Source organism: Heterodontus francisci, chromosome 43, assembly GCF_036365525.1.
Source record: "Heterodontus francisci isolate sHetFra1 chromosome 43, sHetFra1.hap1, whole genome shotgun sequence".
In the NCBI taxonomy this organism is placed as follows: domain Eukaryota; kingdom Metazoa; phylum Chordata; class Chondrichthyes; order Heterodontiformes; family Heterodontidae; genus Heterodontus; species Heterodontus francisci.
The window spans coordinates 11,430,680-11,443,737 of NC_090413.1; the positions used below are offsets into that span (position 1 = coordinate 11,430,680).

The following is a 13,058-nucleotide window of genomic DNA, read 5'->3' on the forward strand; positions in this document are numbered from 1 at the left end:
CAAATGGTTATTTTTCATATGCATTGCAGCTTGAGGAAGGCTTGTTGAAGCATGAGCCCAGTGCCTCATTAAATGCTAGGCAGTTAGTTCAAGTTCCTGTATTTACCATTGCCATTCTTATTGGGAGCTGGGAACCAAATGCTTCCCTGCATTGTGAGAGGTGGAGATGGGTGGTGGTAGAGAAAAAGACTCCCCTCCAATGAAGGGGCAAAATGGATCATGGAGTTGTACTCCTCAAGGAGTTGCCTTCTGGAGAAAAAGTTTGTGGGGGGATGGAAAGGGAAGGTCACCTCCCGAGTGCTTTACTCTATTTTTTTGAAGCTGAATTGGTCGAGTACTGGGAACACTGCACTCCAATGGGAGTTGGTCAGTGTTTAGCATCGGGAGGCCCATGAAGAGGAGGGGCAGAATGAGTTGTACCCCATCACATAGTAACATACGAATTAGGAGCAGGAGTAGGCCACTCATGGAGCCTTCAGGAGAAAAGATTGGTGGGGAGAGGGGAGGGGAGGGGTTCAAACCTCAGTACAAAAAAATCTACTTTGTATCATGAAGGGAAAAGAACCATGGGCCTTTTAATTGGCATAAATCTCCATGATTTAATGTTTGATTCAAATGTAATGACCGTATGTACTTCCAACACATGAGCAAAACATAAGAATGTTGACCTTTTTGAGGCAAAAGAAAACTTGGACAATATTTAATTTGTATTAAATTATTTAAAATCCCTGTTGCCAGAACACCGGTTTATATCAAATGTGTGACCTGGCAGTTGGGCTTCAACAGAATGGCTCCTTTGAATATAAATCTCCCACTTTTCATGGTATTTTTGCCTCCAGACAATTATTACAGAGCCATTTGTTTTCATTGTGAATATGTTCCAGTTAGGGGCCATCCAAAAGTGTTATTTTCTAAAGTACATTCTAAAGTCTCTGACTCTACTTTAGGGAATGTTTTAATGCTCTTTAAGCATTTTACATATCTTTACAAACCTTTCTGCTCTTAGCTTGTGCTCAAATGAGTAAGGAGCCACAGTGAAAAAGTTACTTTTCAAACACTAGTCAGCCATTACCTGGTTAAGTGGTGTGTTTATATTGGTCAGTGTAGGGTTATCTGGGTAAATGGTGTGTACGCAGTGGTCAGTGTAGGGTTTATGCGGGTAAGTAGTGTGTTCATAATGGTTGGTGGAGGGTTTTAGCATGCCTGCTTTTAGAAAATTGATAGAGGTATATATAACTTCTTTAGCGTGTTTGCCACTTTCCCTATCTGCATTCTGCAAGACTTTCACTCTTAATGTGAGACAGGCTACCCATACATCTGGATTAAGATGTGACAAGTCTGTAAGTTCTGTACACTAATCTACTGCACTATACAGCCTCCTACACATGCTGATATTATTTGTGTGCAAGAAGTTAGTTCTTTCTGTGTTCTGTCAGTGAGAGTTATATGGCAATAATTGTCGTGCCAGTCTGAGATTGGGAGACTCTCTATGGCAGAGGAGGTGATGCTTGCCAGAGTTTTGGAACTCTTGGGTGAACTGTTTGAAGATTAGGAAAAGAAGTAAATCTAGCTGCAAGGAATACAGATGCATTGATACAAAATGATTTTTTTAAATTGACATTTGTAGAACACTTGTCCATTGCATGTTTTTGAGATGCAGGCTTCAGATTCAGGCTGTGTAACATACAGTAGGATTTCAAAAATACAAGTGCCTTGGGAATGTTCATGTGTGTGAAACATCTGTAACTTTCCAGATTTTATTTCAGTTTAATTCTTTCCAACTTAGTTGTGTTATTAAGAATCAATGCCTAACCCAAAAAACGTGAAATGCAATCTTTCTGTGCCTATCACTGCACAAAGTAGGATCAATTTCCAATTTTGTTATTTGACTTTGAGGGTATTTTAACTACAAAATAGCTAATCTCCATTAGATCATGCTGTATATGGTGATGCCTTTTCTCCAATTCGGTCCATTATAGTTCACAATGCTTTCTTTTCTCAAGCAAAGAGCTCTAAGGAATTTGAGATACTCTGAGTGATAATTAGTCAGTATTGCTTATGTTAGAAGTATGCAGTTAGAAGGCTGTTTAGCACTTTTTTGGGTTTTAAACCCGTGATCATAAAAGTCACAAAGTCCTTCTGGTTATGCCAACCATGAGATTAATTGTTGCAAAGAACTGTATTCAATGTGGACATTTCTGGACAAGATCTTTTCATTTCATGTTTGCAGGTACGAAGGACCCAAACAGAAACCGCTACAAGTTATTTTTGGAGTGCACGCTAATCCTAACGTCTGTTGTCCCTCCTGAGCTCCCAATTGAATTGTCACTGGCCGTCAACACTTCCCTTATTGCATTGGCTAAACTCCGTAAGTACTGTGTGGAGCTGAATGGTGCAGTAAGTGTTCAAACTGTAGGCATGCATGTACTGCCAGCGGATGTTTCACATTCTGCCAACTTAGTGAAACTGTTGTACTCTGCGACAGCTAACTAAATTACATAGAAAATGTTGGTTTTAAATAGGCGATGGGCATTTTTATATTCAAAATGAATCTTGGAACAGAAGTAGGCCATTCTGGAGTGTGGCTTAATCCACGACCTTCTGACATAGAGGTGAAAGTGCTACCGACTGAGCAATGGCTGACAGTTTGTCCTGAATACCACCTTATCTAGTGAATAACTGTGGTAAACTGACCAGGAGCGCCCTACGTATGATCCCTCCTCTCTGCTGAGTTAGCAGATCTCAACCAGGCCCGTGCTAGGGATGTTGCAATTGGCTTCTGCATGTTTGGTTTAGGGAGTAGAGAGTTATCTACAGATGCCCCTGACACTCTCACTCGCCAACCTCCACTGGGAGTCTGCCGTCTGGATATTGGAGTGCAGCACAGTTGAGGTCTGTGGTGATACCCCCACACCTGGCCGCCAACCATCACTGCCGAGATTCAGAGGGTAAATAATGACAACTTGGTCAAAGTACTGAAAGGGCAACTGATGCCTGAGGAACCTTATCAATCCCTTCAGACAAAAGCGGGAGGGAGTTGGCAGAGAAAAAGATAATCTTTTAACAATATGCTGGGGGAAGAATAGTGAGGGGACATTGAAAAAGCTGCAAGGATCCTAGGCTTTAAAATAAAGATATAGTGTCAAAAGAACCTGTAAAGCTCACTGGACCACATAGAATATTGTGTCTGGTCTAGACCACCTTTTGAAAAGATGTCCAGGCTCCAGAGGGGGTGCAGCAAAGATTTGCTAGGTTGATAGCTTGGATGAGAGGTTCTGATTACAAGGAAAGACAAGCGAAACTAATTTGTTTCCATTACAACAAAGCAGGTGAAGAGATCTGATTGAATTGCTCAAAATTGAAGAGTTTTGATAACTGACAAGAGGTAAACTATTGGTATCAATGATTTGGTGAGTTGCTAAGTAGAGTTAAGATCACTGCTCAAAGAGTGTAGAAGTTATAATTTTTTTAATGCAGAGGACATGGAATGCTTGTCCAGAAATGGTGGTTGAAGCAGAATCTATAGTAGCTTTTATTTGGGGAAACATTTGTTGAGGAAAAAATTTGAAAGGACTGGAATGGAACTAGGTGGCACTGTCCTTCAAAGAGCTGGCACAGATACAGTAGGCCAACTGCATCCTTCTGTATTAAAGTTTATGATTCTAGTGACTAAACTGAGATCTGTTTCCCTGAGGCATGAAAATATTATTGCAAATTGACTAGTGACAGTGGGATTTCCCCAGTTAATGGCTGAGTATAGCATTCTACTGACTTGAACCAAATAAAAGCTAAAAGTCCTTGGTAATAAGTATGTGGTGGAGACATTTGCAAGTACACAAGAAATAGGAGCAGGGGTAGACCATATGGCCCATCAAGCCTGCTCTGCCATGTATTATGGCTGATCTTAGACTTCAACTCTACTTTCCTGCCCACTCGCCATATCCCTTGATTCCCTGAGACCAAAAATCTGTCTATCTCAGCCTTAAATGTGTTCAACCATGGAGCATCCACCATCCTTTAGGGTAGAGAATTCCAAAGATTTACAAGCCTTTGAGTGAAGTAATTTCTCCTCATTTCGGTACCAAATGATCAACCCCTTATCCTGAGACTGTGTCCCTGTATTTTAGATTCCCCGACCAGTGGAAATGATCTCTGTGTCTACCCTAGCCATCCCCTTCAGAATCTTGTATGTTTCAATGAGATCACTTCTCATTTTTCTAAACTCCAGAGAATAGACCCCCAATTACACAGCCTCTTATTACAGGACAACCCCCTCATCCCAGGGGCCAATTTAGTGAAACTTCGCTGCACCGCCTCCAATGCAAGTATATCCTTTCTTAAATCTGGAGACCAAACTACAAACAGTACTCCAGATGTGGTCTCACCAAAACCCTCTGTTCCTGTACTCCAATCCCCTTGCAATAAAGGCCAACATGCAATTTGTCTTCCTAATTGCTTGCTGTACCTGCATGCTAACTTTCAGCGTTCCTTGTACCAGCACACCCAACATCAACACTTACAAGTTTCACACCTTTTTAAAAAAAAAAATTCTGCTTTTCTATTCTTGTAACCAAAATGAATAACACTTCCCTACATTATACTCCATCTGCCATCTTGCTGCCCACTCACTTAACTTGTCTATATCTCTTTGCAGCCTCTCTTTGTCCTCCCCACAGCTTACCTTTTCACCTATCTTTCTATCATCAGCAAACTTAGATACGTTACTTTCTGTCTCATCTGTCATTAATATAGTTTGTAAAAGGCTGAGACCCCAGCACTGATCCTTGCGACATTCCACTATTCATTGCCTGCCAACTTGAAAATGCCCACTGTTTGCTTCCTGTCCAAGTTAATATATTACCCCCAACTCCATGAGCTCTTACCTTCCGTGTGGCACTTTATCTACATATGCTACATCTACTAGGTTCCCTTTTATTTGCCCTACTAGTTACATCCCCCAAAAAACTCTAATAAATTTGTCAAACAGGATTTCCCTTTGGTAAAACCATGTTGACTTGTTCTAATCATACTGTGCTTTTCTATGTGCATTTTTGCGACGACTTTAATAATAGATTCCAGCATTTTCCCAATGACTGATAGACTAATTGGCCTGTAGTTCACTGTTTTCTCTCTCCCTCCTTTCTTGAAAAGCAGTGTAACATTTGCCAACTTCCAATCTGATGGGACCGTTCCTGAATCTAAGGAATTTTATAAAATCCTGGCTAGTGCATCAACTATTGCTGCAGCTGTCTTTTTTTTTAGAACCCTACGGCGTAGGCCATCAGGTCCTGGGCATTTGTCGGATTTTAGTCCTTTATTTTCCAACATGTCACATTATCCCCAAAATAGTATTTTACTTGGTAATATTGTTTTTTTATAAATTTGTATCTTAATAAAGCAATCAAGGTTGGCAATGCAAATCTTTTTGGGATGTTCAGAGCTAGGCCAAGTCAGAAATATGGCTTGGCAAACTGTCAGATTGAAAATGTAGAAAGTCACTGTGTTCCCATATATAAGTGAGTTATGGGACAGGAATACTTGTTGCATGTAATGTCTCAACAACCTCGTTCACCTGACCATCAGCAAAAGACGATTTGAATTGCTGGTCGAGGTCTAAAGACTGAATTTGCAAATACAGAAAGAATTGTTCAGATTTTCTTTTGGGCATGGGAGGGGAAGGACTGTCGCACAGTACAATTGGCACAAACTGGTGTGCAAGTCTAGAACATAACATAAGAACTAGGAGCAGGAGTAGGCAATTCAGCCCCTTGAGCCTGCTCCGCCATTCAATACGATCATGGCTGATCTCATCTCTGCCTCAACTCCACTTTCCTGCCTGTTTTCCATAACCCTTCAACGCATTACTAATTAAAAATCTGTCTTATCTCCTCAAATTTACTCAATGTCCCGGCATCCACCGTACTCAGGGGTAGTGAATTCCACAGACTCACGACCTTTGAGAGAAGTAGTTTCTCCTCATCTCTGTTTTAAATCTGCTACGCCTTATCCTAAAACTATGACCTCTCGTTCTAGATTGCCCCACAAGAGGAAACATCCTCTCTATGTCTACTTTGTCAATCCCCTTAATCATATATACCTCAATTAGATCTCCTCTCATTCTTCTAAACTCGAGTAAAGGCCTAAACTGCTCATTTTCTCTTCATAAAACTAACTCCTTATCTCTCGAATAAGTTTGCACTGGGATAATGCAGAATAGTGTTTTGCTGCCAAGCGATATGTACTTTCACTGCATAAAGTCATAGTCATCAAGTCATTACAGCACAGGAGACCATTCAGCCCGTCGAGTCCATGACAACTCTCCACAGCAATCTAGTCAGTCCCATTCTCTCACTCTATTCCCGTAGCCCTGCAAGTTTATTTCCCTCAAATGCCCATCCAGTTTCCTTTTGAAATCATTCATTCTCTCTGCTTCCACCACCCTCATGAGCAGCTTAAATATCGCTAAAGTATAGCAGCAAATGTATAAAGGTACAGGAAAGGAGAGAGAGTGTGGCAGACACACATCAAACAACAACAACTTGCATTTAAATAATTCCTTTAACAGAGTATTGTGTTCCAGGGTGCTTCACAGGAACATCATCAGGCAAAATTTTATACCAAACTACAATAGAGAATACCTCCTTTTACATTTAAGGTGATATCACCTTAAATGTATCAACTACTCTGAGTGCTTGCAAGTTCTACATTCTCACCACCCTCTGGGCAAAGGGTCAGGAGATATTCACACTGGTGATCAAAGCATGGTCAAAGAACTAGGTTTTAACAAGCATCTTGAAGGAGGAGAGAGAGATGAAGTTTAGAGAGGGAATTCCAGAGCTTAGGGTCTTGACGGCTGAAGGCATGGCCACTAATGGTGGGGCAAAATAAATTGGGGATGGGCAAGAGGCCAGATCCTGAAAAGGGGAGCATGAGGAGTAGCAGTCTTAGCCATTTCAACAATAATATACCATTGATGCTGTCTCAGTACTTTAGCTGTCTCACTCCTTTACAAATATAATTACAAAAAAACATTACAAAGAGCATTGAAGACTCTCCAAGTACTGGAACACAGTATTTGCGAGCTTGCCCAGTCGTCTTGTTTTTTTCTTACTACAGTTAAATGCTAATATTTTGGGGGATGCATCCCTGGCTTATTTCACCCAACTGTTGCTGACTGTACCTTCAGCTGTCTAGGCCCTAAGCACTGGACTACGTCCCTAAACCTCTCTGGCTCTACATCTCTCTCTCCTTGAAGTTTCTGCTTAATACATCTCTTTGACCAAGCATTTGGTTAACTGCTGTAATGTCTCCTTCGTTGTTTTGGTGTCAGTTTTTGTCTGATCACGCTCCTATAAGGCGTCTTCAGATGTTTTAAAAATTCTCATGCTTGATTCCAAGTCCGTCCATGGCTTCACTCCTCCCTATCTCTGTGACCTCCTCCAGCCTTAGAACTCTCCAATTCTGGTCTGTTGCCAAGGCCCTAAGCTCTGGAATTTTCCCCATAAATCGTTCCATCTCTTTACTTCCTTCCCCCCCCCCCCCCCCCCCCCCCCCCCCCCCCAACTCCTTTTAAGATGCTCCTTAAAACCTACCTCTTTGCTAAGCTTTTGGTCATCTGTTCTAATATCCCCTTATCTGACTCATTGCTGTATCTCAATAAAAAAAAAAGTTTGACAGTGAAACAGGCCCTTCGGCCCACCGAGTCTGTGCCGACCATCAACCACCCATTTATACTAATCCTACACTAATTCCATATTCCTACCACATCCCCACCTGTCCCTATATTACCCTGCCACCTACCTATACTAGTGGCAATTTATAATTGCCAATTAACCTATCAACCAGCAAGTCTTTGGCATGTGGGAGGAAACCGGAGCACTTGGAGGAAACCCACGCAGACACAGGGAGAACTTGCAAACTCCACACAGACAGTACCCAGAATTGAACCTGGGTCGCTGGAGCTGTGAGGCTGCGGTGCCAGCCACTGTGCCGCCCAAACTTGGTTTGATAATGCTCCTATGAAGTGCATTGGGCGCCTTTTACTCTGTTAAAGGCGCTATATAAATGCAAGTTATTGAAATGGGACGCTTAGTCCCAGACAGCATTATACAATTGTGGTGCTGCACCTGCCTCGGCAACCAGGGTTGGACCCTGTTGGATATATCATTATTTGCACTGCAAACTGGTTTTTAATGGTACAATGAGGAATATCTCCTCTCATAGGTAGTTTAAATTGTTTTTGGAGGGTGGGAAGAAAAATCATTTACTTCTACTCTGCCGCACCCGCTCCAGAATAACATCCTTTAATCTCCTATCAGGCTGCCGCAGCAAATCTATCAAGTTAATCATACTGAGCTGGAGGGTCTCTGATTCAGACCCCCAGTCCGTTATTTGCTGGTCTCAGCCAGAAATGCTTCAATTGGCTTCAGTTCCCTGCTTCCAAAGGATGAACATCAGTTGGTGTTTCCTACTCCTGATTGTTATCCAGTGACCTGTGACGCTGCCTGTGGTTGAATAGCATGTGATTGTTAACTGTGATGGCTCGTAAGTGAATAATGGTCTCTGGGAGCGAGGTAGCAGGTAGTGCCCAGGGACTGTGAAGCCCTCCCATGGCCAGCAAACAATGTTTTCAGTAGATGGAGGGAGGGGAGTGAACTCGTGAGAAAAAGGAAAGCTTAGCACTGATCTGCAAGCATAATCCCTTTAGGTCTGGCTCGGTTTTCCTGGTCTGGCCCACCTTTTATTATGACATTGACAAGCGAGCTATAATGCATGCTTTTTATTTAGTGCTGATATTATTTCTCAAGTGGGAATAAATCTTGCATCGAGATTTGACGTGGGGTGCTCTCTCTCAGATAAACGAGTCCTCTGATGTGCATATGTGGTGCCTGTGTTTGCTTAAGATTGGCTTTAGATGACTGCGGTGTCTGTGAAATGTAATCCATCAGGAAGGGAAGAGTTCCTTGATTTGCAGTGCATGACAGTTAAATAACTCACTTGCAGTATTTAACTGTTAATTGTGACCTGTCTTGCAGACAAATAGAACCCCGAAATGCGCCTGCGCTACAGAAATGTTTGATGTTTCTTTTGGATGTGATTTTTTTTTTAGATTGTGTTGTTACTGAAAGTAAAAATTCCTGGATGTGAACTGGGGCCCGCGTGGGGATACCTAAAAAGGCTGAGGCGCATTTCATAGTTTTGACTGTGAAAAATGTGATACATTTTTAATCAAGCATTTTTTTTAAAAATGGTTTGAAGCCTCGATTTTAAGATCTATTCAAAATTCTTTGCTCTGATGGGGGCAGATGGGGAGAGTTGGTGACGGTGGTAAGACTGCTGCACCTTCTGATAGAATTGGCTTCCTTTTATATGCAGGAATGTTCTATTCTTTATACAGAATGTTAAAATGATTAGCAACTTGTAAAGATTGAATGAAGTGATGTTTACACCTCTAGTAATGGGTGTCCACTATTGTTGAAAGGCAAAACCTTCTTCGACAAAAATGGATGGTGTTCTGGGATGCTGACTGAGTTATTGATTGTCTACTGACTTTATAACTGGATATGTCCTGCTGAACCGATATGCGTGCCGAGGCCATATCCAAACTGGCCTATTCTGATGCCCTGCTTTGTTGGTCTCCTATCCAGTCATCTCCATAAACTCCCAATTTGTGCAAAGTTCTTGCCATGTCTGTCCTTTCTCACGCTGAACCCCATTCCTCCATCATGACAGTCCTCACTGGTTTCTCCATCTCCTAATGCATTGTCTCGCTTTACCTCTGCAAACATTACAATCTTATCATCCTGTTGTACTCCATTCTTCTTCTGGTCTTCCAATCTTCCCCTCGCCCTCCCTTTTGAATTGAAAGATTCAAAACCAATCAACAGATTTTTTTGTTGGATAAAGGTGTCAAGATGATATGGATCAACCAGGATTTCATTGAATGGCATATGAGGCTCGAGGGGCTGAATGGCCTCTTCTCCGTTCCTATGCTTCACTATTCCACAACCTCAATCCTATTCTCCTTGAATTCTGTCCCTTGGCCTCTCCACCTTTCTCTTCCCCCTTCATAACCCTTCTCCAATCTCATCACTCAAGCCAAGCTTTCTGCATCGGCTAGTCTATTTGTGGTTGTGGCTCAATATCCTTTTCCAGTACTATCAGTGAAATACCTTGGGATGTTTTTATATTAATGGCACCGGTCAAATTCACATGCTTATATTGACTGTACTGGTTTACTGACACTACTCAATCAGCTCAGCTCTCAATGTCAGCATAATTCAGACATAACAGAAAAATAGATATTTTGGGAGGGGTACTAATTTCCTTTTCCTCCTTCCCCTTAATCCCCTTTTCACCCATTTCCTTGAGATGGTTGCCTCCTTACTGGGGTGTGGTTGCTTGGGCACCAGCTGCTCTCTGGCACCTCACCAAAGGGGGCTCTTCATGTGCTAGTCTAGACTGAAACCATGGAGATGCTGGTCAACTGGCAAGGGCATCATGGCAAAGCCTGATCATGCCCTTTTCCAGAAAAGATCAGGAGAGGCTGATCGGGAACAGAAACCCTCTGCTCCTCCCTCCCTAGCTCAAGGACACTGAATTCAGTTGTGATGCCTTGGCTGTTCTTGTAAAGTTCTGCCAACTTTGCCCAGAATGGAGATGTGAACTGGGAGAAAAACATTAGCTAGGCATACAGGAGGGTGCCATTCAGCCCCTTGAGCCTGTTCTGCCTGCCATTCAATGTGAGCATGGCTAATCTGTATCCTAACTCAAACCACCCACCTTGGTTTCACATCCCTAAAGACTTTTGCTAGCTAAGGGTGTTGCCATTCTCAGATTTAAAATAATGGATTGAGCTAGCATCTACTGCTTTTTGTGGAAGAGTTCCACCCTTTGCTTGAAGAACTGTTTCCTAACTTCTCTCCTGAATAACCTAGCTCGGATTTTAGTTATGTCCCCTTGTCCTCGACTCTCCCAGCAGAATAAGTTTATCTCTGTCTACTATATCAAATCACCCCTTAACCGTCTATACTCCAGGGGATACAAGCTGAGCTTATGTAATCTGTCCTAATTTAACCATTGAAGCCCTGGAAACATTCTGATGAATCTGGGCTGCATTCCTTCTAAGGCCAAACTTAGTCAGTACTCAGTAAAGAAAAAAGAAAGAGCTTGCATTTCTAATGGCGCCTTTCATTATCTCTGGGCGTCCTAATCCACTTTGCAGTTAATGGTATAGTCACTGTGCTAATGTAGGAATGCAGTGCTTTATATGGTCTAGGCCCTCAGATGAAACATTTGGGCTTGTTTCATACTCTCACCAGACTGAAATTTAGGAACAATAATGTTTGACCTGCTGCTTCCTCTTTCAGACGTTTACTGCACAGAACCTTTCCGAATCCCCTTTGCCGGAAAAGTGGAATTCTGCTGCTTCGATAAAACTGGTACTCTGACGAGTGATAACCTGGTGGTCAGAGGGGTCGCTGGACTCAGGTGAGCATTCCTTCCTGGGGCACAGTTACATGGGTGCTGGCCAAACAACTCTACTCCCTTTTCTACCAACCCCCAGCCCCGCACAACCCCCTTTCCCGCACAACCCCCTTTCCTTAAACTGTGTGATCCTCTAATTCTGGCCACTTGCTCATTCCTGATTTCCATTGTCACACCATTGGCAGATGTGCCTTCAGCTGTCTGGACTCTCAAATCCCCTCCCTGTAACTCTGTCTCCTTTAAGATGTTCCTTAAAACCTACCTCTGACCAGGCTTTTGGTTACCTATCCTCGTATCTCCTATGTGGCTCGATGTCAAATCCTGTTTGATAATGCTCTTGCAAAGTGCCTTGGGAGGTTTTACAACATTAAAGGTGCTATATAAATGCAAGTTACTATTGTTATGCTGTATATTATTTGCTGTGAATACCTGAGAGTGCCCTTGAACCTGTTTCTAAACCTGTTCTGTCATTACAGTAAATCACTGGCTTCCAGTAAATGCAGTTTCACTTCTCCCATGGTGCCTGGCTGAGATTGGGAGCTTGCTATCTGTGCCATCAGGTGGTAGAAGCACACCTGTGCAATCAGCACAGTGCTGCCAGACCACACTGCCTCAACAGTCAGCAATATTTATATCGACACTTTGAAACTACTTTAGTTGCGGTAAAGCTTAAGATGATAACTGTGGATGGTATAAACTAGATGCAGAAGATTGTGTTCAGTTTCATTATCAAGTAGAAACCCACCTCACACAGTTTTTTTTTATTCATTCATGGGATGTGAGCACCTCTGGCAACAGCATTAATGGTGAGCCATGATAACTGAATGACTTGTTAGGCCAGTCAACCACATTGTTGTAGGTCACATATGGAGAGTAAAGACGGCATTCCGGTAGATAGATATTCACCATTCCTGATAACTTTTATTCCAGATTTTTAAATTTAATCAATTGTATTTAATTAATTGAATTGAAATTCCCTAGTTGCCATGGTGGAATTTGAACTCTTGCATCCAAATCACTAGTCCAGGCCTCTGGATTTACTAGTCCAGTACCATAACCACTGTGTTACCGTTTGCAGCTGGGGAGTTGTAGCAGTAAAATCGAAGACCCTTTTGAAGTTCCTGAGCTGTGGCAAACAAAATGCAGTTTGTGTTTTCAGTGTGTTTATCCCTTGATTCTTGGGAGAGTGTGAAGTCTCACTTCCTCCCTCCCCAATTACATTTAACCTGGGCCACTGACTCGGCCAAAGCTTATTCCGTTTTTCAGAAAATATCTTTTCAATCAGATTTCTCACCCCAACTCCAATGATTCCTGGGTGCTACCAATTGCCAGTAAAATATTCCATATTGATACTGATGACAAGAGTCTTGCTGCCTCCCAGATCTAGGTAGAAAGAGCTGTTGTATTGGTGACCTGGTCGAGTGTTATTGTATCTGGTGCCTGTCATACACTGAGATCAAGAGCATCAGAAAAAGTATTGTGCTGAAGAATTTAATATGACTTAGTCAGACTGACGGCAAAACAAATCTCGCCACAAGGGTCTTTAGAATTCTGTCAGGGTTTTTTTCAAT

General features: G+C 42.3%; 1 protein-coding gene across 1 annotated transcript in view; it reads left to right on the plus strand.

The window, feature by feature from the left end:
* The window catches only part of atp13a1 (ATPase 13A1), a 105,558-nt gene that overhangs the window by 47,501 nt on the left and 44,999 nt on the right, over positions 1-13,058 (plus strand). The window contains exons 11-12 of the mRNA XM_068020883.1: positions 2,231-2,368; positions 11,370-11,490. Coding sequence (XP_067876984.1) covers positions 2,231-2,368; positions 11,370-11,490 — 259 coding nt within the window. The remainder of the gene's footprint in view (positions 1-2,230; positions 2,369-11,369; positions 11,491-13,058) is intronic.